The sequence below is a fragment of the Pinus tabuliformis genome, chromosome 6, assembly GCF_031772625.1.
Source record: "Pinus tabuliformis cultivar Carrire ecotype Pingquan chromosome 6, CPIR1, whole genome shotgun sequence".
In the NCBI taxonomy this organism is placed as follows: Eukaryota; Viridiplantae; Streptophyta; class Pinopsida; order Pinales; family Pinaceae; genus Pinus; species Pinus tabuliformis.
The window spans coordinates 839,049,977-839,069,272 of record NC_142292.1 but is presented as its reverse complement, the minus strand read 5'-3'; the positions used below and the strand labels follow the sequence as shown (position 1 = coordinate 839,069,272).

The following is a 19,296-nucleotide window of genomic DNA, read 5'->3' as shown; positions in this document are numbered from 1 at the left end:
GTGTATAGCTATATTTTTGAAAATAATATGAATGTTTTGATCTTACCAAAAAAAAAAAGAAATAAAACTAATCAATCCATTCAATTCAATTTGTTATATTGTAATTTTATTTTCAATTATAGAATTACAAAGATTTTTTTTAAGGAAATAATTGTAACATTCATATCACATTAAAATAAATGTAAATAATAATGATTAATAATGGTAACAATGTTATTTTAAAATATGCAATTAATAAACATATAAAAAATTAATCAGTTAAATAAACAAACATATAATGTCGTCAGATGTTTCTTTAATATCAAGCTCGCGTGGAACATCTATGAAATTTGGAATCTACATAGGACGTGTCCATAATGTCAACTATGATAAGTTATTTTCTACTACATGTCAAATTCATCGAGATGCCATGATTGTCGTATGATTTTTGGCAACATAATATTGTTTTTTACTGTCATGTATAGAAGATTGGTTTGTTGTCATCATGAGTTTGTTGGGTTATTTGGTTCTATCATATTGTTTAGTTATATTGGTGTGGGTTTGCCACTTAGTGGTGTGTAAAGTTACTATGAAGGAAAATTTATGGAACATAGTAATATAATTAAATTAGTGGTTCTCTACATTCTTCGGTGACAAGTGAACATATCATTAATTTGATTATGTGAGTTTTTTATATGCTAATGGGCCTTGTTGTGCTTCGAGCTTCAAGAGCATCAGTTATAGGTTATTTTTATGAGATCTATGTGTTTTAGAAATATCAACTATATGATTGACTGTTGGAAACACTCAGTACCCACACAACATACTTGTATAGCTATCAAAATTGTAGTTCAATGTGTTTTGATATGGACGTTACTCCTTAGAGTGGTTCAGTATCGAGGTTTTCCTTCAGGACGTCAAAGTGTCAATTCTACAAGTTCGTCAATGATGGTTGGAGATAGTTGTACCTTAAATGAGTCAAGTGGGAAGCTCGAAGATTTTGGTGGAGAAGGAGGTTGGTTCGTTAGATTTGAGAGTGGATAGAAGTGCCAGTGAAGACCATATCAAATAGATGTGACTTATATGTCAACTATAGTTTGTAATTCTTGTATTCATCTTTGTAATGTTAATGATGTAATGTAAACATTAGTGGAGAGACTTAGAATTAACACTTACAATACTATATTGGCAAATTTGGTTTGTTGGTTGTTGGAGTCTATTGAGAGATTTTTTCAACAATATTCACCTATCTTAGAATTTGTTGGATCTCATATGCACTATATATCTTTGATGTATTTTGGTTTCAAAGGGAATATATGAATATTGTTTTTCTTGTATTTCTGGTACTATGTCTCCAAATTCAATTTCTTTGTAACTTGAAGTGATCCTTTGGAGTGCATTTGTCTCGTACAAATATTCCATGAATGCAGTTGTCACCAATTTCCCTATCCATGAACCACATAGGAAAAAAAAGCCATTGTACAAAAGATTCACTCACAAAGCAATATGAAAGCAAGTCTCATCACCAATTCTGGACTCTGGAGTTTATGTGTTTGGAATCGATTTGTAGTAGTCTCACCCATGTTCAAATCTCTGGAGGCATCACCCATACGTCTGTAGTGTATGAGGAAAAGCAATATGAAAGCAAGTCCCATCACCAACTCCGACCTCGGGAGTTTAGGTGTTTGGAATTGATTTGCAGTAGACCCACCGGTGTTTAAATCTTTGGAGGCGTCACCCATACGCCCATAGTGTAGGAGGAAACAAGCAATATGAAAGCAAGTACCATTACCAACTCCGACCTCTGGAGTTTTGGTGTTTGGAATCGATTTGGAGTAGTCTCACCGATGTTCAAATCTTTGGAGGTGTCACCTAAATGCCCATAGTATGAGAGGGAACAAGCAATATAAAAACAAGTCTCATTAGCAACTTTGACCTTTGGAATTTTAGTGTTTAGAATCAATTTAGAATAGCCCACTAGTGTTCTATCTTATGTTTTTAATTTCTGAAAAAATATATATATATAAAATAATATATATTAAAATTTTTATTTAAAATAAATATAATTATTTCCATTATTTTTATATAATTTTATCTATTTTGAGTTTTTAAATTTTCACTATATATTTTGCAAAACATATAAAATATATAATAATAGACCTTTGTATTTCTATTTTCATTTACTATCAACTTAATTAAATTACCTCCATATTAATTTCACATATTGATCTACACATTATCCATATGTCATCAATGTAATTCAGTTAGTCATTTACGTATCATCAATGGAAACTAATACGGAAGAGGTTGATCCTTTTCAAAATGCCAAAACTCTTAACTTCCAACCTCGAAATTTTTCAATTCAATTTCCAACTTACAAATAAATAATTATTTTTGACAGTCAGTTAAAACATTAATATAAGTGGAAATATATGGAACCATCTAGATATTATAAAGTAATTTTAATTCTAATTTAAAAATAGTTAATTATAAGTTTAAAAAATTATTAAATAATATTAATATTAAATAATATCACTTTTTATTTTATTTTTAAATATTTTTATAATTTATTAAAAATATAAATAATTCCAATTTTATGGAGATTCTTTGACGATAATGGTTAAAAGCAATTACATTCCATTGAAAATGTATGAAATGCTTGGAATTAAAGTAAAAGTGTCACAGTAACAACACTTTAAGACTTGCAATTACAATTTTCCTTGAAAGAATTTAACCTCGCCAACGACCTATGCTTGGAATTAAAGTAAAAGTGTCATAGTAACAACACTTTAAGACTTGCAATTACAATTTTCCTTGAATGAATTTAACCTCGCCAACTACTAGGCAATAAGAATTTAACCTCGCCAACGACCTATTATTGAAGGGTATTCATTAGACTCTCGTACGCCTACGCTATTATGAATTGACATTTTCCATTTTATCACTAAAGTCCTACCTTATATTAGGCCTTGCGTGGATGCATATCAAGGTTGGAATTTCACTCTTAAATCCGTTTTTAAATTTGATTTTTATTACACTTCTTTTATCTATTTTCATAATTTCTACCAACAATTTTGAACAGTTTTACAATTTTTTTAACCATAATTAACGAGCAGATCACCCGATGACGTGCATAACATTCCATCCATCGCTGATACCTACCATCCATTGGTGGAAGACAAATCGAAGCTTCCCATACGCAGTATCCATTTTGAGAAATCCCTCGGTATCCATGTGCATTCACATGTCGATTCTTCCAAGTGTAAACTCTCAGTACAATCACATAATGCCAGCATTGACGTGTCGATTCTTCCTATTAGAGGTGTAAACTCTCAGTACAATTACTAGGGTATTTAATTCTCTCCTGTCTTTCAAGACTCGGTATCATTGTTAGAAAAACATCAGTATCCATGTGTTTTCAAGTGTTAGATAAAATCTGGAAACGCACAGGTCTTTATGACTCGTTATTGCCGGGCTGCATGACTGAGCAGGTGGAAATGAATAGAATCACAGGCGTAAACTCTGAGTACGATTAGTAATGCCAACCTCTGTATAGGCAAACAGAATTTAACGCTGCCAACGATCTGAACTTAAATGGCATTTGATTCCTGCACGGTTATTGTTGCATCTATTAAGCGTTGAAGTTTTCACTTTTAAAGTGAAGTTTTACAAGATACACAAGTTTTACATATCGACTCTTCCAAATGCAGTATCGAAGGGTGAGCACTCGACTTGTTATAAACATCTGTTTGGAATTCTAAAATAGGAAGTGTGCTTTATTTTTCAATCGATCAGGAGATTTAAAAATCCCCTTTCTTTTTATTAAAAAAAAGAAAAGGAGAAAGAAAAAAAAAAATGATTCTTTTGATTTCTGTTTCTAGCATATATATAGAGCTAAAACTAATATTTATATAATATATAAATATTTATTATTTTTAAATTAAATATTTTTTGTGAATCAATTTTTTCTATTAATGGAAAAGATAAGTGAATTTAGTTACACCAATTCAAAATATCTAATTCAAAATATCTAAGGTCTCATTCTTATTGGATTTGTTAGCCTTTAAGTACAAACATAATAAAGCTTCACGATATCGAAAAGTGTCACACTCCTTTCTATAAACTAAAAATTACAGTCATAAAATTATTTTTTTTTACAATCAACTTTACAATTGTAACCTTATAATTATTACCCACTTATCGTATAACTCATCTACCACCCTGAACACATATTTTCTTTAATTAATATTGTGACTGTTAAGGTTCTTAGCTTTATAACTATGGTTATACATAAAGGGTTTTACATATCGCATCAACGTATTGCTTTAACCTTTGTTAATGGTATGACTTGACACTTGTGTGTTGATGGTCGATCATTTGATTTCTACTGCCAAATGGCAGTATAAGCACCCCAGCTCACCGATACCGTAGCCCAAATGGCCCCTCATGACGTGATGGCCATGTGGTCTGAGAGGGTTGACCAGCCCCGGGATTTACGCTCGGCCTCCCGCCCAAATTCAACGATGGGGATTGCTTGGCTCAATCGGACGGTCCAGCCCTACTTAGGGTTTGATCCTGCGTATAAAGGTTCAAGTGTTTTCGTTTATGGTTCATTTGTTCACTCTCCAGTCATCGAACTCCTCCGCGGGTTTGCACTGCAACTTCCAGGCTCTTTGTGCTGTTCTGGTTCGTCGCTCCTCTGCCTCTTCCAGGTTTGCCGCGCCTCCCTACTTCATTTCCATTGCTGGTTATATCTCACTGTTTCTCGTTCTTACAATTCCATAGCTGGTTTATGACTCTCTGTATATACTCTAATTGATTCAGGGTTTGCTTGAACGGTTGATAGGTTCTGATACATGCCGCAGCTCACTTGCTTCAACCGCTGAAGAGTTTAGGTACCATGACAGTTTCAGGTAAGTCGTTTCCTTCATGGGTTCTATTGTTTGCATTGAATGCGTTTCGAGGGTTTGTTACATGGCTGAGACGGCCTGCTCTCTACCTGTGTCTCAGGTTATTTACTGGACCAAACCCTTATGCGGCTATGCATGGCGGCCTTACTGGGTTGGCCGGTCCAGCTGCGCCTAGGTTATGGCCTCGATGCCTTAGTTTCTATTCACTGTTAAATTTTGTCTAAGACTCTGTGTTCTGTAATTTTACCAGATCTAGTTCAATTCTGTGCTCTCGACAGTTATGAGCAGATTACACAGCTGTATAAATTCGGCATTATCCGTCTTATTTAGATTTGTGATTGTTTTGGCCCGGCCTGGGTTTCTAAATGTCAATGGTTTTCCAACTGAGCTTCATAATGATATCTCTGCTCTATTTGTATATTCAATGCCGTCACTGGTCAATGGCTTCGTCTTTGTTTTGGTTTATAATCTTTACATACAGTTATTGTACAAAGTAGCGGCTATTACTGTTGTTTCATTGTAGCACATAATATACGACTATGGCTATATTTCAGGGTTTCCTTATTTACCTTGTTATTGGGTGCATTCACGTCTCTGATTTTAATTCTGGTTAATATCTGGTTACATACATTTTTATGCCAAGAGTTGTTAAGCTTATATTGAGCTCCAAAATACGTTGCTGTCTTTTCCCTTGTTCATTTGTATCACAGTTATGATAATTTCTTGATTAAGGTTTTCAGGGTTATGAAAACTATAGTTTCCCCATTGTTTTGTTTTCCCATGGCACTGCTATCGGGCTTAATGACATTATACAGCGTAGAGGATAGACTTGCATTCATCCCATGAATGTATAGTCTAACCCTCCCGTGCACAGTCTCGTCCATACATTACTTACAGGTTACCGCGTTCATATGCCTGGTTCACACTTTTATCTGATTCCGGTATATACTTATTCCGGCATTATGTTTAACTTCTCGATTTGTAATATACAGTTATTCTCATTTTCATCCCTGAAGCTAGGGTTTGCTGTATATTCATCCTATGTTTAACGAACACTTTACTTCCATCTTTATTACCTGTCATTAGTTAATATACTAACAACTGGAAAATATTTGAAGGTGTTAAGTTGTTATTCCATGTATATTATCATATTCTTACAGCGCTTGCGAAACTGGTTTGGAAACATATATAAGTCCTTTCTTGGAGTTTCGCCTTTCAACTTACTTTTATTTACTCTGTTGAGGGAATGCATACCGAGTAAGGTTATAATTTCGGGTTGATGTTTATAAGAGTTTTCTTCATCAGATTACATAAACCCTCTAAGGTTAAACAGCCAACTCGGCTTCTCATAGCTACTCAGGTCTTTACAAGGTAAAACTAAGTACCTCCCTGAATAAGTTATCGCAGAAATTGGTCTTTCTGCTATTACTAGCTATTTACAGATCCACTGTATAAGCTTGGTGATTGTATTCCACCTAGATGTCTCTGTCACAGTTTCATTCTGTCTATTTAATAACAGTAATCCTATTCTAAATATCTAAACACAGCAAATTTTAAAGAAAAGATATAACTGAGTACATTCAATACCTGAACCTTTCTTAACTAAGGTCAAGGAAGCGTACCTGGTGTTCGATCACAGAAGTGCTTTGTTTTCAGTAGTCACCTGTAGAGTTTTCACTCTTAACCTCCCAACCTTGAGATCCACTGCACTGGATTCTCCCCCCGAGCCGTCTTGCAAGCCTGCAGCCCTCAACAAGACTTATGCACCACGGTGCTGGGTCATCTGATCACAACCAGACATAACCCTTTTCTTTCACTCTGCAACTCTTCTCTGGAATCTCTCCTCTGCCTGTTCCCAAACAGCCCAGAGGTTTTTCCTTCCAAGCCCTCTTCAGGGTGAGAGGCAGTTGTCTTTCTTTTCAGTTCCTTAACTGATTAATTTCTTTTAATAGAAAAGCCTCTTTTTGGAGGCTGCCAGCATTTCATTCAACACATGTGTAAAATAGTTCATTATATTTTCTTTTAACAAATAATAATGTCTTTTTTTAAAAAACAAGTTGTCACCCATATTGTTTTTACCACAGCATTTACCGGAAATTACAAGTTACCAGGGTTATTACATCTTCCCCCCCTGGGATTGGACGTCGTCCCGATGTCCATTCTCATTAAAAAAATTTGGATAGGCTTTTCTGAAAAGTTCCTCATCTTCCCATGTAGCCTCCTCAGGGCCGTAATGCTGCCACAGCACCTTAATTTGGGTAATAGCCCGTTTCCGCAGCCGCACTTCTCTCCGGTCGAGAATGCTCTGTGGTTCGACTAGGACCCCGCCTTCCGGTTCGACCTGCAAACAACCAGCACTTAGTCAATTTCCATTAAGTTTGGTTGTATAATCAAACCAATCGAGTCAATTCTTACCCGTACATCTTGCCATTGAATGACATGTCTAGGGTCATACACATATTTCTTTAGGACAGAAACATGAAACACATTGTGAATCTTAATGTGACTGGGTAAAGCAAGTTGGTAAGCCACCGGCCCCACTCTAGCTAGAATCTGAAATGGTCCAAAATATCGGGGAGCCAGCTTGGCGCACCCGCTCCACTGCAGTGTGCTCCTTCTGGTTTGAATCCTTACAAACACATGGTCACCCACTTTATATTCTGCAAATCTTCTTTTCCTGTCTGCGAAACTTTTCTGTCTGTCTTGTGCAGCCTTTAAGTTTGCTCGCACTTTCTTTACCATATCTTCCATGTCTTTTAACATTTCCGGACCCAAACTCAATTTATCCTCTAGCCCACTCCAACTTGAGGGTGTGCGGCACTTTCGCCCATACAAAACCTCAAAGGGACTTAACTGGGTGGAGGTATGATACCCATTATTATAGGCAAATTCCACTAGATGCAAATACTCTTCCCACTGATTAGGCTTGAGCATCACATTTGCCCTCAACATATCTTCCAATACCTGATTGACTCGCTCCGTTTGGCCATCGGTTTGTGGGTGGTAAGCTGTACTGAAATTCAGCTGGGTGCCCAACTCAGCAAACAATGTTTTCCAGAAAATAGAAGTGAACTTCACATCACGGTCCGATATGATTACCCTTGGCATTCCATGCAAGCGGAACACATTCTGCATAAAGAGATGTGCAATTTGTACCGCCTTGTAAGTAGACTGCACAGGTATAAAGTGTGCTGCTTTACTTAGTTTATCAACTACGACCATAATAGAATCATTACCCTTCTTTGTCCGTGGTAACCCGGTTATAAAATCCATGGAAATGGTTTCCCATTTCCATTCCGGAATAGGCAAAGGTTGTAACAGTCCTGCTGGGTGTTGGTGTTCAGCCTTAATTTGCTGGCATTCCAGACATTTTGCCAAATATTCCACCACTTGCCTCTTCATCCCTGGCCAGTAATACTCTTTCCTGAGTGCTGTAATCATCTTTTGGTATCCTGGATGACCAGCATAATGGCTGGTGTGGAATTCATCTAGGATCAGCTTCTTAAGGTCATCGGAGTTAGGTACATACATTTTCCCATTGAAATACAGCAATCCAGTATTATCCAGTGTGTACCCTTGCTGTAACTTTCCATGATCAGATTGCTGTACCTGCTGCTTCAACTGCTGATATGCTGAATCGTTGTCCGCTGCTGTTTTTATTTGTTCTACTAGCGAACTCCGCCACCGGCTGGCTGAAAGTTCACATAAACAATGAACTTTCCGACTTAAGGCATCTGCTACCCGATTTTCTTTGCCCTTTAAATGTTTTATTTCGAAGTCAAACCCACTTAGAAAATCTGCCCAACGGCCTTGTCTCGCATTCAAAGTGGGTTGATTGAAATAATGCGTTAAACTATGATGGTCAGTTAACAGCAGAAATTTCTTTCCGAGAAGGTAATGTCGCCACATCTTAAGTGCATGAATTACGGCAGTTAATTCTAAATCGTAGGCAGAGTATCTCTGCTCATGTTCCTTCAATTTCCTTGATTCATATGCAATTACCTTACCTTCCTGCATTAACACTCCCCCCACGCCCTCTTTGCTTGCATCGGTGCATACCACGTATTCCTTATTAGGATCTGCGATTCTTAAGATGGGTGCGGTGGTGAGTAGGTGTTTCAAGCGGTCGAAACTCTGCTGGCACTCTGCTGTCCACTTAAATGCCCTTCCTTTCTTTTGCAATGAGGTAATAGGGTAGGCTATTCTTGAAAAGCCCTCCACAAATCTCCTGTAATAGCCAGCTAACCCCATGAAAGACCTGATGTCCGAAACATCCTTGGGCGTAGGCCATTCCATAATCGATTTTATCTTCTCGGGGTCAACCGCAATTCCCTCATTTGTAATTACATGACCCAAATACTGAATTTCCTCTTTAAAGAAATCACATTTGCTAAATTTAGCATAAAGCTGATGCTCCCGAAGAGTTTGCAACACCAATCTAAGGTGCTCCTCATGTTCCTGCTGGGAACGAGAATATATCAATATGTCATCAATAAATATCAGTACAAACTTGTCCAAAAACTGGTGAAACACGCTATTCATCATGCACATGAAAGTGGCAGGTGCATTGGTTAAACCGAAAGGTAGCACTACAAATTCGTAGTGCCCGTAGCGTGTTCGGAAAGCAGTTTTGGCAATGTCCTCATCCTTGATCCTGATCTGATGATAACCAGATCGCAGATCAATTTTGGAGAACAACTTTGCCCCTTTCACCTGATCAAAGAGTTCGTCTATTCTGGGTAGAGGGTACTTGTTTTTGACCGTGAGCTTATTCAGCTGTCGGTAATCTATGCACATGCGAAGGGTCCCATCCTTCTTCTTCACAAACAATACTGGAGCTCCCCAGGGTGACACACTAGGTCGAATGTACTGCTTATCCAGCAATTCCTGGAGCTGCATCTTCAATTCCGTTAACTCTGGTATGCTCATCCGATATGGTGCCCTTGATACTGGGGCTGCCCCTGGTATCAACTCAATAGTGAAATCTATGTCTCTTCTTGGGGGCAGACCCGGGATATCTTCAGGAAAAACATCTGTGAATTCCTGCACCACTGGTATGTCATTTAATGCAGACATCTTATCTTTCTGGTTCACATAACCAACCTGTACGGCGTAAATCTGGCATTTCTTTCTTACACATTTGGCTAGCTGAGTTGCAGTGATAGGTCGGATCTGAACAGGATGTTTAATTCCCTGTAATTCCTGCTGCTGTCCCACATCATCTTTATAGTATATGGTCTTGGTTTTGCAGTTCACCAGTGACCAGTGCTTTTCCAGCCAATCCATGCCAATAAGAATGTCATAGGAGCCCAATGGAAGTACATTCAGGTCTGCTGTTACAGGCTGCCCAGCTATACTGAAAGAGCAATTATTAACTTTCGCTAGAACCCGCCTTTTGGCTCCCGTAGCTAACTGGACTAGCCATGGGTTTTTGAATTTTTCTGATGGTAACTTACAGTGTTCCACTACTTTTGGACTAACATAACTTAAAGTAGCTCCTGGATCAATAAGTACAGCTACAGCAAGGGTTGAAATCTTACCTTCGAATTCCACCATGGAAGGTTGATATTCTGCCTGTCGGTCCTCTAATGCTGCATTGATCCTTGGTACACTGCGCGCCACATCCCCTACAGTGGAAGCTTCATGGACTTGAGATATCTGATCAGTTCTTTTACGCTGTGGACAGTTCCTAGCATAGTGCGGTCCCTCGCATACCCAGCATTGAACTGGAGGTCTGGTTCCTTCAACCTCCGATTTAGCAGGAAGTTCACTAATCCTGCTCTCGTTTGGCTTAGGCCGGAAAGTACCCTTATTCGTGCTTCTGTTAAACTGCCCCTTTCCAACCCCTTTGCCACCATTCCCGCGGCTGCCTTTGTTGCTTCCAGCATTTCTGCTACCTTTTCTCTCATTCCATTTCCTGCTTGGAATTTCTCCCTTTTGTTTGTTCTGCTGGTAGCAAATTCTGGCCTTCCTAATTGCCTCATCCATGGTTCGGGGGTTATCAAACTCAATTCGTTCTCTTATATAAGCTGGCAAACTACTCACAAACCTCTGCACCTTGGCCTTCTCCTCTTTTATGTAGGGCACATAACGCAGTAACGAAGTAAAGCGATTTATGAATTCATCCATGGATTGTTGTCCTAGTCGTAAATCATGAAATTCTCGCGCCTTCTCATCATAAAAGCGCTCAGTTAAATACCTCTCCTTAAAATATTTCTGAAACTTTTCCCAGGTTATGCTTTGCTCAGTTACTCCCTTCACAATTTTAATCTCTTCCCACCACAAGGTGGCTTTGCCCTGCAACTGGAATATGGCCAAACGTGCCTTCAGATTTTGATCATATTCATACAGTTGAAAATATTTATTAATATTGATCAGCCATGCTTCCGCTGCTTCCTCTTGCTCTCCATCGAAAAGTGGGGGTTTGATTTTACGAAATTCCCCCTGTAATTCCGTTTTCTGTCTCTTGGTAGCCTGCTGCTCTTGCACATTGTCAGAATGGTCTTCATGTTCTTCTGAAAACTCAGGAGCATAGTTCCGCTCCTCAGTGCCCCTTCGTTGCTCTGCACTAGGACTGGGTAAGGGTGGATTTTGTTTTTCAGACAAGCTCTTCAATATTCTTTCTTGTTCCATGGTTAATCGTGCATTGTCTTCTCGCAAGCGTGCCATCTCACCCTTCAGTTCTTGAACTGTTTGAAGTATTGCCTGATTGGTACTGCGTGTCTCAGCACCAAGCTGAACCCACAGTCCTGTGTTATCTGGTGGGATGCCGCCAGCTCCCGGCATTTCCTCCATCTTACTGTATAACTGTCAGCTGTTGAATGTCTCAATATTTTCCTGGTTGTACACAAAAAACATGATTAATGACATTGTACTGTATACATGTGTAAGATAATTTCTCTTTCTGTTCCCATTGCTGTTCCAGAGGTCACAGTTTTGGAACTTGGCTTTGATACCACATTGTCACACTCCTTTCTATAAACTAAAAATTACAGTCATAAAATTATTTTTTTTTACAATCAACTTTACAATTGTAACCTTATAATTATTACCCACTTATCGTATAACTCATCTACCACCCTGAACACATATTTTCTTTAATTAATATTGTGACTGTTAAGGTTCTTAGCTTTATAACTATGGTTATACATAAAGGGTTTTACATATCGCATCAACGTATTGCTTTAACCTTTGTTAATGGTATGACTTGACACTTGTGTGTTGATGGTCGATCATTTGATTTCTACTGCCAAATGGTAGTATAAGCACGCCAGCTCACCGATACCGTAGCCCAAATGGCCCCTCATCACGTGATGGCCATGTGGTCTGAGAGGGTTGACCAGCCCCGGGATTTACGCTGGGCCTCCCGCCCAAATTCAACGATGGGGATTGCTTGGCTCAATCGGACGGTCCAGCCCTACTTAGGGTTTGATCCTGCGTATAAAGGTTCAAGTGTTTTCGTTTATGGTTCATTTGTTCACTCTGCAGTCATCGAACTCCTCCGCGGGTTTGCACTGCAACTTCCAGGCTCTTTGTGTTGTTCTGGTTCGTCGCTCCTCTGCCTCTTCCAGGTTTGCCGCGCCTCCCTACTTCATTTCCATTGCTGGTTATATCTCACTGTTTCTCGTTCTTACAATTCCATAGCTGGTTTATGACTCTCTGTATATACTCTAATTGATTCAGGGTTTGCTTGAACGGTTGATAGGTTCTGATACATGCCGCAGCTCACTTGCTTCAACCGCCGAAGAGTTTAGGTACCATGACAGTTTCAGGTAAGTCGTTTCCTTCATGGGTTCTATTGTTTGCATTGAATGCGTTTCGAGGGTTTGTTACATGGTTGAGACGGCCTGCTCTCTACCTGTGTCTCAGGTTATTTACTGGACCAAACCCTTATGCGGCTATGCATGGCGGCCTTACTGGGTTGGCCGGTCCAGCTGCGCCTAGGTTATGGCATCGATGCCTTAGTTTCTATTCACTGTTAAATTTTGTCTAAGACTCTGTGTTCTGTAATTTTACCAGATCTAGTTCAATTCTGTGCTCTCGACAGTTATGAGCAGATTACACAGCTGTATAAATTCGGCATTATCCGTCTTATTTAAAGTTGTGATTGTTTTGGCCCGACCTGGGTTTCTAAATGTCAATGGTTTCCGACTGAGCTTCATAATGATATCTCTGCTCTATTTGTATATTCAATACCGTCACTGGTAAATGGCTTCGTCTTTGCTTTTGGTTTATAATCTTCACATACAGTTATTGTACAAGGTAGCGGCTATTACAGTTGTTTCACTGTAACACATAATATATGACTATGGCTACGTTTTCAGGGTTTTCTTATTTACCTTGTTATTAAATGTATACACGTCTCTGATTTAATTCTGGTTAATATCTGGTTACATACATTTTTATGCCAAGAGTTGTTAAGCTTATATTGAGCTCCAAAATACGTTGTTGTCTTTTCCCTTGTTCATTTGTATCACAGCTATGATAATTTCTTGATTAAGGTTTTCAGGGTTATGAAAACTATAGTTTTCCCATTGTTTTGTTTTCCCATGGCACTGCTATCGGGCTTAATGACATTATACAGCGTAGAGGATAGACTTGCATTCATCCCATGAATGTATAGTCTAACCCTCCCGCGCACAGTCTCGTCCATACATTACTTACAGGTTACCGCGTTCATATGCCTGGTTCACACTTTTATCTGATTCCGGTATATACTTATTCCGGCATTATGTTTAACTTCTCGATTTGTAATATACAGTTATTCTCATTTTCATCCCTGAAGCTAGGGTTTGCTGTATATTCATCCTATGTTTAACGAACACTTTACTTCCATCTTTATTACCTGTCATTAGTTAATATACTAACAACTGGAAAATATTTGAAGGTGTTAAGTTGTTATTCCATGTATATTATCATATTCTTACAGCGCTTGCGAAACTGGTTTGGAAACATATATAAGTCCTTTCTTGGAGTTTCGCCTTTCAACTTACTTTTATTTACTCTGTTGAGGGAATGCATACCGAGTAAGGTTATAATTTCGGGTTGATGTTTATAAGAGTTTTCTTCATCAGATTACATAAACCCTCTAAGGTTAAACAGCCAACTCGGCTTCTCATAGCTACTCAGGTCTTTACAAGGTAAAACTAAGTACCTCCCTGAATAAGTTATCGCAGAAATTGGTCTTTCTGCTATTACTAGCTATTTACAGATCCACTGTATAAGCTTGGTGATTGTATTCCACCTAGATGTCTCTGTCACAGTTTCATTCTGTCTATTTAATAACAGTAATCCTATTCTAAATATCTAAACACAGCAACTTTTAAAGAAAAGATATAACTGAGTACATTCAATACCTGAACCTTTCTTAACTAAGGTTAAGGAAGCGTACCTGGTGTTCGATCACAGAAGTGCTTTGTTTTCAGTAGTCACCTGTAGAGTTTTCACTCTTAACCTCCCAACCTTGAGATCCACTGCACTGGATTCTCCCCCCGAGCCGTCTTGCAGGCCTGCAGCCCTCAACAAGACTTATGCACCACGGTGCTGGGTCATCTGATCACAACCAGACATAACCCTTTTCTTTCACTCTGCAACTCTTCTCTGGAATCTCTCCTCTGCCTGTTCCCAAACAGCCCAGAGGTTTTTCCTTCCAACCCCTCTTCAGGGTGAGAGGCAGTTGTCTTTCTTTTCAGTTCCTTAACTGATTAATTTCTTTTAATAGAAAAGCCTCTTTTTGGAGGCTGCCAGCATTTCATTCAACACATGTGTAAAATAGTTCATTATATTTTCTTTTAACAAATAATAATGTCTTTTTTTAAAAAACAAGTTGTCACCCATATTGTTTTTACCACAGCATTTACCGGAAATTACAAGTTACCAGGGTTATTACAAAAAGCTTCATGTACACGTGGATTCCATATAAGCCATTCTCCCTTCGAAGTCATCCATCCGTTGTTGGCATCGCTTTTGGCCTCTAAGAACGTAGATTTGCATGTCTAGGATTTGACATTGATTGTGTTGTATGTAATACATGTTGGAAGAAACTAAGTAATTCCAACTACCCGCTACCAATGTTCAACAATGATTTAAATGTTGATTCTAGAAATCGTTGAAAATAAGCAAACTTCTCCAGGAAGCCACTGACTGAACTGATCTCCAGAGACTTCTCCAGCTTGTATAAATACCTGTATGATCAATGAATGAAAGCAAGTTAAGTTGTGAGTTCTCAGTTTAATGTTGAGCAGTCTCTAATTTGGTATCAGAGCTGAGGGTTTGAGCCCGAGTGAGGTGAGCTGCGTGAGTTTGTGAGAGCCTCTTCAGCGTTAAGAGCTTGAGGTGGCTGTGAGCGCAGTATTGCAGAGAGTGTGTCCGCAACACATTACAGCGTATTGGCCAGACGCTGCCGGAATACCAGATCCAGCGTAATTGTTGAGCGCTGTGTTAAGCATTGAAGAGTGTGCTGCCAAGCCGTGTTGCAGACAGGATGTGTTGAAACCTTTCGTGTGAGAGCGGGTCAAGAAGTCGAGTTGGGAGCTGTGTGCTCAGCTAGTTGTTGGCTTTGGAGGGAGCCGCACTGTTGGAGAGACTGCAGAGTGTGATTAAGAGAGCGTCGATGCTGCTGTTTTAGATCGAATCCTGTGGTGTTTTGTTCTGGGTGTCGTGGCCTGCAGCAGTAAAAGATCCCAAGGGTTTGGACTTTAATCGCTGTAAGTGCCTGATGTATATGTACAAGTTCGAAAAACTTGATTAATCGCTGTAAATATATGTTGTAGGTGGGATGTCGAGTGACTTCCCTAATGTTTGCCCAGTTACCTTAAATGTGTGATATTGAAGTGTTTTGCTGCTATTTGAAAGAAAAAAAAAAGTGAAAGTGATTTTGTTGGGTTATGCTGTCTGCACTTACATTGTTGTGTTATGCACGACTGTCGAGTTTCCCTGTGGTTTGGCCTTGTCCAAGAAGCATTTCCATAATGAGTTGTTCAATCTAACCTTGTTTGCAGCGCAAAGTATAGTTGCAGGTCGTTGGCACCGCTCCTGCATGAATTTTATAGAGATCACAGTTACTGTTCTTACTTTAATTGTTGTTGCATGGTAGAAAGTGGAGCTGTTGATTTGAGTAGGAGGTCGAAAAAGGTGAGGAGCTACAAATTGAAAAGTGAAAGTCGTGCAGTTTGAAACTCAATGCTTGTCTGCAGAGCTACCCCGTGAGATTCAACCCTGTGTGTAAGCGTTGTTGAAGGTGGGAGGAAAGGGCGAACCTGGAGACAGCTAGTCAAACTGGCTAGTCAAATCATTGTGGTTGAAGGCCGGCTCGAGGGTGTGAAGGCCACGCAGAGTTTGGTGTGTTGAGGAGCTAAAGTTTGTTTTTGTTGCATATTTGACTTTATGGTAGAGTGATGGGTCAACAGAGGACTCGGAGAGAATTTAAACAAGTGAGGAGAAATAATGAAATGGCAATAGTTGCAGAAGAAGATCTGAATCAGATAGAAGAATTTGAAGACACTGATACAATACTGAAATGATTAATGCCAGTTCTGCCAATTTTCTCAGGTAAAAATTTTAAACTTTGGGCAATTAAAATGGAAGGATTGCTTGGTTCAGTAGATTTATGGAAATTTGTCCAAGAAACTTCTATGAATTTGGATGATAAGTGTAGAAGTGCAATAGCATTATTTCTCATCATATCAGCTTTAGATGAAAACATTTTGTCTAATATTTTGTATGAATTTGGTGAAATACGTGATGCAAAAATATTTTGGGATATTCTTGAAATGAAATACAATATGGAGGGTAGTGAGAAAGCTGAAGTTGATAAAGGAGTTGTTGCTAAAAGTGATTGTGTAGCTGAGATTAAGGCTGAAAGTATATCCGTAGTTGACAATAGAATAACATGTGATAGTGAGGAAATTCCCTGTGATGCAGAAACTTATGAAGTCAAATTTGATGACAATTATGTATCCCATGATGAGTGGTTAAACATGATGCATGAAAAGCATCTTATTGATGAGTTGTTGTTTGGTGAGAAGAATCAAATGCAGAACAACATGTTTGTAGCAACAGAATTGACAAAAGAGGTTGAAGACATGAATCAACCAACTATGTCAGCAAAGAAAAATGAAGAAAGCAAAGCTCTTTCCAAAGAGCACGATGACAAAAATCAATATGGCTCTGTTTATGAATCTAACATTGTTTTTAAGTGTGCAGATATTGACAACCAAGAAGAAGCAATAAAAGAAGAAATTGCAAGCATTAAGGACAAGCATAAGACCCAAGACCCTGAAGCAATATTGAATACAAAGAATGTTAACCTGCAATCAAGAAAAGAGAAACTCAATCACCATCTTATAACAATAAAGGTGAAGAGAAAACTGCATCAGCAAAGGAAAATGAACAAGCATGGACCCCTTAGCAAGAAGTCAAAAATGAAATGTTTTGTTGTAAGCCTAGCTGAGACTTAGACCAGCAGGCATATCAGTTAAGAGTATAGTGTCTTGTTTATTATATGTAGTTGGAATTAAGGGGGAGTGTTGGAAGAAACTAAGTAATTCCAACTACCCGCTAGCAATGTTCAACAATGATTTAAATGTTGATTCTAGAAATCGTTGAAAATAAGCAAGCTTCTCTAGGAAGCCACCGACTGAACTGATCTCAGAGACTTCTCCAGCCTGTATAAATACCTGTATGATCAATGAATGAAAGCATGTTAAGTTGTGAGTTCACAGTTTGATGTTGAGTAGTCTCTAATTATACAAAAAAAACTCATTACCTCATTATGGCCAAGCTGCCCGTCCCTTGCTAGTTGCTCCACTGCCGCCAAGCTGCCCGTCCCTTGCTAGTTGCTCCCCCACCACTATCACTACTCGGATTTGGGCCTCCAAAGAGTCAAAGACTCATGGAAGGTCCACATGCCCGAGGGACGCCTCATGCTACTAAACCAAACCTCCGACTACGCATAATATGATGGACCACCCACCCACAATCGCTACAAAGAACACTTTTCTTCTTACTCCCCACCATAGTATAAAATAACCAATTCCACCATTCTCCAAAACAGGCCACCCATAACCTCTCTCACAATAGATCTTACGAAGTGAACTAGTGATGACACTATCATTCACTTGCAACGAGATTTCCTAACACAAATCTCCCTAGTCGTACAGTATAACTTCCAGACTTGCCCACATCCTCCACCTGCAAGCACATTACACTCTAAAACTCCTAAAAGGATGCAGAAAAAGCCCAACGTAAAAAAAACACACATAAACCTTCAAAACAACATCTAACTCTCCGAGAAATAAAACTGATCACAAAAAGAAGACCCCCTAAGCCTTCGACAAGGCGCACAAATCCCTACAACCTCCACCTAACATTGCTCAAGCCCCCACCAAAATAGAGACCATTGCAAGTGAAAGGCAGCATGGGATAGAAAATGCAAATATACAAAATAGAGGGGGTGGCTTTCTTCCAAGAAACATTCACTAAATGAAGACTTGAATATGCAAACCCTCCTCCTTCACACCTTTCTTGTAAATGTTGTGTTCATGGAAGAGGATGTGAGCCAGGATCCCAGGTAGCATTCTGATCAGTCTTGGGGGTTATCACAACACCATTCTTCTTTCCAATGAAATTGTTCGCAAGCACCTACTGACCAGAGAACACGTAAAGTGACACAACATTGCCTCGCCACTCCTCTAAAACTGTTGTTCCACAAACTCTCTGCTCCTTCATCTCCCACCCGAAACAAATGGCTTATAACTATCAACCCAATTCACATATAAATAAAAAAAATCTCTACGATATTTGTTTACCCAATGCACGTTAAAACCCTACCATGCATTAATGACATCTTAGATGCACATTAAGACCGTGAATGACTGTGAATTGGGTCTCCCATTGTTCATTTACCACCACATCCCAGAATTTTAAAATTGAATACTAAAAAATACACATCTTTTTTACATTAAAGAAAATATCATTAAATTAATTTAAATTTAATTTTTTAATTAATATATAAATAGTTTTAATTAAAAAAATTATATTAACGTATTTTATTTTAATTACCATTAAAACATTTTTAAAATATTAAAAATTAATTTAAAACTAACCATTTAAAACAACTATACATCTTAAATATAAAACTTTACATTTTTATAATTTTGAACATCTTTTACGAATTTTTATAAGAAACAAGAACATATCACTTATATCTCAAACCATGTGCATTATACGATTATATGGTGAAAGAAGCAATATTAATCACGATATACATGGGATATATGGATTAAATAATAATATATATTTTTGGAATTTAATATTAAGAATAACATAAATTAGGTGGATAAAACTTAATTTTAAGTTATTATTATTTTTAAAATTATTTTTGTTTTCCTATTCAATTTTGATTATT

At 38.3% G+C, this 19,296-nt stretch overlaps 2 protein-coding genes across 2 annotated transcripts; one reads left to right on the top strand and one right to left on the bottom strand.

The window, feature by feature from the left end:
• Nucleotides 1-4,433: 4,433 nt before the first annotated feature.
• On the top strand, nt 4,434-5,313 carry LOC149261482 (uncharacterized). The gene is made up of 3 exons (XM_089369384.1): nt 4,434-4,691; nt 4,804-4,892; nt 4,990-5,313. The coding sequence occupies exons 1-3, from the start codon at nt 4,434-4,436 to the stop codon at nt 5,111-5,113; spliced, it is 471 nt and encodes a 156-aa protein (XP_089225510.1). The 3' UTR covers nt 5,114-5,313.
• A 1,692-nt stretch (nt 5,314-7,005) lies between these two features.
• LOC149261481 (uncharacterized) lies at nt 7,006-11,684 on the bottom strand. Its single transcript, XM_089369377.1, has 7 exons — nt 10,212-11,684; nt 9,723-10,157; nt 8,892-9,257; nt 8,280-8,798; nt 7,524-8,060; nt 7,213-7,230; nt 7,006-7,125 (listed from the first exon to the last, which is right to left on the bottom strand). The coding sequence occupies exons 1-7, from the start codon at nt 11,682-11,684 to the stop codon at nt 7,006-7,008; spliced, it is 3,468 nt and encodes a 1,155-aa protein (XP_089225503.1).
• Between the last annotated feature and the right edge of the window lie 7,612 nt (nt 11,685-19,296).